Here is a 6,701-nt window from a genome sequence, read left to right as displayed (position 1 = left end):
CTAGATTTGCACCGTGATATCTGGTTAGGTACGGATATCACAACGCTCTATTAATCGTGCGTAACTGTTTGCCATATTTCACAAGGTCTTAAAGCTCGTTTCGGGTCTAGGGAGCGTTGCTTTGCCACGCCCAACGATGAGCACATTGTTCACCTTTCATGAGTCTCGGTACGAAAGGTTCTCAGCCTCTATTTCACCCTTGTGTGTCCATGCCTTCTTCCGTCTTCTTCATCGAGAAATCGAGGTATGCATTTTCCCTGATTTTACCCATATATAACTTCAATTTTGGTTGTCTTTTATGTTAATTGATTCGCCTAGCGGGTCATGTGACATCATAACTTGGTGGGATTTGAATAGTAACAAAGCATGAAACAAAATGGAACGTTAAGCCAAGTTATTTTAATATACACCATATATTTTGAGTTTATCAACCATGAAAACAATTAATCCTTAATTTTTTAAATTAAAAATGGTCCATAGAAGAGGTTTTCCTAGGACGTGTGGAAAACGCTTCTAAGGAGTGGACTGGCTTCTACTCCCCTTAGCAAAAACACAAAATCTTTTAAGCTGCAAAATGCCAAAACAACCATAGATAAGTAAGTAAATAAATACCTTAATTGTAAAATATTTCAGTTTTCACCATCCAAACTGGAAAAATTAGGGGGAGAACCCTTTCCCCCTTCTCTCTCTTTCTCTCTCTTCCAAAAAGTCTCTTTGACCACCACCATCACCACCCTCTCTTTCTTCCCTTCTTCCTCCTATCTACTTCAACCTTTCCTTTCCTCTCTTAAATCTCCATTATTGTTTTCACATTCTCCAACCCAACCTTAATATATAAACATATTTTCTTGACCTTCTCTTTTCTTGAAATTATATGTATATTGATCTATGTTCAATTGTGTTATGATCTGAAAAAGGCAAAAGTTTGCATTTTTTCATCATTTTCACCAATATGGGCAGCTGTTTTTCTAGCTCTAAAGTTAGTGGCTCAAATAGCAATACCCCTTCTACAACTACTACAAATGTAAATGTTCATCACAACCGTCCTTCAACAACAACAACAACAACAACTGTTACATCAAGAAAACAAGAGGGGTCAAATTATAATAGAGATAAAGGTAATATTAATACAAAAAACAGCCACCAAAAACAACAACCTAGGAGTTCTCAGCAGAATGTTGTTGTTAAGCCAAATTCAAGAAGACAAAGTGGAGGGGTTATTCCTTGTGGGAAAAGAACAGATTTTGGGTATGATAAAGATTTTGATAAGAGGTATACTATTGGTAAATTGTTGGGTCATGGCCAATTTGGGTATACATATGTTGCTACAGATAAATCTTCTGGAGATCGTGTTGCTGTTAAGAAAATTGAGAAAAACAAGGTACTACCATATTAAAAATCAGTTTTTTTTAGCTTCATTTGTTGATTTTTTTTGGTTCTAACATTCATTTTATATGTATGTTTTGGTTGTGGAATGTTTGTTTAATTAAATCCTAGGGATGGTTTGTGTTCTTTTTTTTTTCTTTTTTTTTTTGAAATCTTCGATTGACTGGTAAATAGAGTTTCAATGGCCAATTATTGCCAATTATCATCATATGTAGGCGGCTGTAAAGTTTGTCTTATGGTAGCTTTGGCTCCGACTCTGTATGTGTGTTAAAAAATCCACTAAAGAAGTACAAATAGTAATAGATTCAAACCTAGCAAATCAAATGAGCTTTGGCAGAAATTCCAAGCTTGAACCCATAAAGTTAAAATCCTGGATCTGCCTTTGTTAGGGGCGGCTAGAGGGTCAAGCAATTAAAGCTATAGCTTTAGGCCCCAAAATTTTGGGGGCCCTAATTTTTTTTGTTTGTTTTTTACTCGTGTCCGATATTCTCATTGAGGCCTCGACTAATTCGAATTTGCACCACGTAAGGCCAAGCAAAAGGGAACTCGCACTCTAACAGGATATCATCCATAGGGCTCAAACCCCATCTTGGCTTTAGGCCTCCAATGTTGTTGAGCCGCCCCTGGCTCTGGTTGTACTTGAAATAAATGCTCTGTAGGCTCATATTGTTTTGGGGTCTTTACGTTCCTAGAAAAGAATATCCATCAGCCATTGTAATGTTGGCTTTTGTTAGTAGAAGTCTATGTTTATCTAGTGCAAACACTGTCCATTTTGCTAGATTTTCTGCCTAATAAAGGAGTATGTTTAGCTAAACCTTGATTTTACCTGCTTAAGCAGTTATCGTAAATGGCTAAAGAGTGAATCTTGGCTTGTAAATAGACATCAAATTTGAAAAAACGTAGGTGCACTTTTGTTTGGTTTGTCTTTTGGGGTTTGTAGACTTGTCGTCAGTTGTGGAGTTGTCATCCCTATAGGATGACGGGCTTATGAATGTTTGCAAATACTAGTAATTTCATTGTGTTTTTCTTTTTCCTTTCTTCTATCGTCAAAGCTTGTTAACTTTTACTTTAATTGTATGATTATCCAGTCCGTTACAGTAGCAATATACCGTACTAATTCTTTTTTGCTGCAGATGGTTCTTCCAATTGCGGTTGAGGATGTGAAACGAGAAGTCAAGATATTGAAGGCCTTAGCTGGTCACGAGAACGTGGTTCAGTTCTATAATTCATTTGAGGATGATAATTATGTCTACATCGTAATGGAGTAAGTTTGGTTGTTTTTTTGATTTCTAACGTCCTAGTTTATTTGCCTACAACTGCTCCTTCCACTTGAATCACAAGTTAACGTTTTTCAATTTTTTTGTTTTTCTTTAGGTTATGTGAGGGTGGGGAACTATTGGACCGAATCTTGTCCAAGTAAGTATTCTGAAATTACCAGTTTCAGTTGATTATTCAAATTTCTGATTATGAAGTTTACTTATAAGGGTTAAACATAAATCTAAACCAGAAAAGATAGTCGATATACTGAGAAAGATGCGGCGATAGTTGTACGCCAGATGCTAAAAGTGGCTGCTGAGTGTCATTTACATGGTCTGGTGCATCGAGATATGAAACCTGAGGTGTGCAAACAGTTCAATACTACTTTTGGCTTGGTAATGCTACTTGATATTGTTTTCTTTAAACAAACTTCTTTTTCTTTTGTAGAATTTTCTCTTTAAATCTTCAAAGGTGGATTCGCCATTAAAAGCCACAGATTTTGGTCTTTCAGACTTCATAAGACCAGGTAATTGGATTCTTTAGAAATCTAATGAGTTGTAAATTTTTATATAAAAACATCTTTCTGAAGTATTGATTTGTCAACGATCTAGGGGCTATTGTTATGGTTTTCTATCTTAAAGTAAAAGACTAATCAGAGGAAAATTATAAATGCAGGAAAAAAATTCCAAGACATTGTTGGCAGTGCATATTATGTAGCCCCGGAGGTGTTAAAGCGTAGATCAGGACCTGAATCAGATGTATGGAGTATAGGTGTAATTACATACATTTTGCTATGTGGCCGTCGGCCCTTCTGGGACAAAACTGAGGATGGTATATTCAAGGAGGTGAGAATATTTTGTCTGTAGTTTAGAAACGTTTCAAATTGTGTTTTAAATTGGGAAACCTAGGGAAAGGAAATCACAGTTTTCGGGCTCTAATAGGCAATTAACATTCTGTATAAAACTACATGCTTACCTTTTGTCCTTTCAATAGGATGTTTCAGGTTTCTTTTTAACTTTAAGTGGTAGTTTGAAGTTTCCACTTCCTCAATAAATCTCCCATTCATTTGGAATTTCCGGATTACCGTTCACCCTTTTGATATCATCTCATAAACATCCTCAGTCTTGGACCATCGATGTTGTTTCCTTTGTAGAGAAGCTGCTGCTATTTATTTGGTTAACTTTTTTGTTTTTGACGTATGCTTCCTTGGAGAGGCCCTTATCTAGAGCGTTTTTCTTCCTTTAAGATTTTTAACAATTTCGATATTTTGTAAATTCTCTGCTTTTTGCCTGTTTCTTTTTTCTAACCTTTTTCCAATATGCTAAGGTCTTACGAAACAAGCCTGATTTCCGTCGCAAGCCATGGCCAAACATAAGCAACAGTGCTAAAGATTTTGTAAAGAAATTACTGGTGAAGGATCCGCGTGCTAGACTTACTGCCGCTCAGGCCCTATGTAAGTAATATATGATCCTGAATTAGTACTATTAAATTATATAAAGTCTCATTACAACTTGTGGCATAGTATTCCAATCAACTTGCAAAAAGATGTTACCAATGTCGTTCCTTTAAATTTTTTGATACGATGAACAATTGTTTTGAAACTATCTGGTCGAACATTTTCAGCGCATCCATGGGTCCGAGAAGGAGGTGATGCATCTGAGATTCCACTCGATATTTCTGTTTTATCCAACATGCGGCAATTTGTCAGATACAGTCGCCTAAAACAGTTCGCTTTACGGGTAAGTTCATTGCTTTCTTATTTCGTAGACCTTCTGTTAAGGTTACTTCAGATATACGAAACCTAAATTTCTGGATGCTGTTTCACCATCGGGCAGGCGTTAGCTAGCACGCTTGATGAGGAGGAGCTCTCTGATCTGAAGGATCAATTTTCTGCAATTGATGTGGATAAGAATGGTGTCATCAGTCTCGAAGAAATGAGACAGGTATTGCTCATCCTTCATGTTGGAGCTTGTTTTTGTCCTTACAACTCTCACTGGCTATCGGCAAACATCTGAGGCACCGACATTTTGTGTCATTTTGATGCAAAACAATATATGATGCATATATATCTCGTCATCTGTTTTAGTGGCTTATCATATTCATTTCTAATGCAGGCCCTTGCCAAGGATCTCCCATGGAAAATGAAAGAGTCACGAGTTCTTGAGATTCTTCAAGCGGTAAACTTGTTTATCTAAGTATGAAGTATCAGGAGCAAAACATGACATTTGATAAATAATTAGAGAATTATCACAAAAAGGACCTTTTGTCGCCTTAAGCTGTTGCATGTTTGGAACTGCTTTAATATTCACATTCTCCCCTAAGGGGAAAGGAAGAAAAGGGGAAAAGAAGAAAACAAGAATCATGTGCCTACAACTCTCTGTTCCCCCCTCCCCCCAAAAACAAAAGAAAAAAGAAAGAAAGAAAGAGAAAAAGAAAGTAAGAAGATAATAGCAAGAAATAGGTGCAAATTCTTGAAACCAAGGGTGTGACATAGAGGACAATTAAGTGAGATGAAAACCACGGAGAACCAGGGTTCAAATCCAGCAGAGGCAAAACATGCTAGGTGTTTTCTTCCAATCTCCCGGAGCTTTGGTGGGGCAGAGTTATCCGTTACCTGAACTAGTTGAAGGTAGCAAGTACTCAATAAAATAGTCGAGGTTGCTCTAAAAAAGAAATAAGTGGCCAAATACCTGGGGGTTGCTTTAAGGTTGTCGAGGACACGTCTGAATGACGGATTACATATTCCAAATAGTTCCTGCACTATAATCCCTGTTATGATATGAAAATTACTCAACTGTCAAGGCTAATATTGCTGTTTAATCTCTGTAGCTTTCATCACACACAATTTCATCACTTTCTACTATATGGTCTCTTGTGCAGTTCAGAGACCTAAAGTATTTTATTCATTGGTTGGCAGATTGATAGTAACACAGACGGGCTTGTTGATTTCCCGGAGTTTGTGGCCGCCACTCTACATGTCCATCAGTTGGAGGAGCATAATTCTACAAAATGGCAGCAAAGATCACAGGCTGCTTTTGAGAAATTTGATGTTGATAGAGATGGATTCATAACTCCTGAAGAACTTAAAATGGTTAGTATCTGATGTTTTCTGCTCAAGTGAAAACAGTGTTATTTACAGATTTCTTCCCAAGAGAAAGGGTTCATAGCATCTTGAATGTCAGTTATTACAATATTAACCATGTTGTTGACCAACCCTACTATTGTTTTGCAGCACACGGGTTTGAAAGGCTCGATAGACCCACTTTTAGAGGAAGCGGACATTGACAAAGACGGGAAGATAAGCCTGTCAGAATTCCGTAGGCTTTTAAGAACTGCTAGTATGAGTTCACCAACGGTGAGAGATTCACGGAGAAATGTAGCTTTGTAAAATATGTATAAACGGAGAGGTGGACTTCATCAGAAAATTTTATGGGAAGACGACAATGCTCGTAGACATGTTCTCTTGTGCTTGCGCGCGCTTGCATGTCTCAGAATGGAAGGCTCCCGATATGATGGTGTTTAGAGACACGTAGCCACGTGGCACTGTGTAGCTAGTGGTCGCGTGCCAAGTGTGTTTTGTTGAGTTTCCTTTTGCACTTCACAAAGAATTTTTGCATGAAGTTGCTTTTTTCCCTAAACAACCAGTTGCACATGTCTGTAATCTGGTAGTTCTAGTGTATATTCTTCTTTGTCTCTGTTGTGAGTCTCCAGGTTCTTCCTCCCTTTGAAATTTCTAATATTATGTCATATATACGACATAAATGTAAATTGGCTGTATCAAAAGGTTTGTTCTGTATGATTTATGGCACTTGTTCAGAAACTCGGTTGAGAAAGGTTAGGTTTTAGCACTCAAGGGTGCGGCCTGGTGGTTCACTGAGGGAGGAGAACTTGTGAGGTTTCAAGTTTAAATTTCTGCGGAGGCATAAAATAAATATTAGATAAGTTCTTCTCTTTCGATACCACCTAATGGAATAGTTGAGGTGAGCGTGGAGCTGTGGACACCACAAATGAAGTAGATAATGTCATAGTAGGCATAATATTTTGGAACTTCATCATTT

The 6,701-nt window shown here is 37.5% G+C and overlaps 1 protein-coding gene across 1 annotated transcript; it reads left to right on the top strand.

The window, feature by feature from the left end:
- Positions 1–631: 631 nt before the first annotated feature.
- LOC107826428 (calcium-dependent protein kinase 18) lies at positions 632–6,463 on the top strand. The gene is made up of 12 exons (XM_075242540.1): positions 632–1,381; positions 2,520–2,650; positions 2,761–2,802; positions 2,894–3,005; positions 3,091–3,169; positions 3,319–3,488; positions 3,970–4,096; positions 4,267–4,382; positions 4,479–4,586; positions 4,758–4,820; positions 5,561–5,734; positions 5,876–6,463. The coding sequence occupies exons 1-12, from the start codon at positions 953–955 to the stop codon at positions 6,029–6,031; spliced, it is 1,707 nt and encodes a 568-aa protein (XP_075098641.1). The 5' UTR covers positions 632–952; the 3' UTR covers positions 6,032–6,463.
- Positions 6,464–6,701: the final 238 nt, after the last annotated feature.

The sequence above is a fragment of the Nicotiana tabacum genome, chromosome 21 (assembly GCF_000715075.1).
Source record: "Nicotiana tabacum cultivar K326 chromosome 21, ASM71507v2, whole genome shotgun sequence".
NCBI lineage: Eukaryota > Viridiplantae > Streptophyta > Magnoliopsida > Solanales > Solanaceae > Nicotiana > Nicotiana tabacum.
This window is presented reverse-complemented; position numbering and strand designations above follow the sequence as displayed.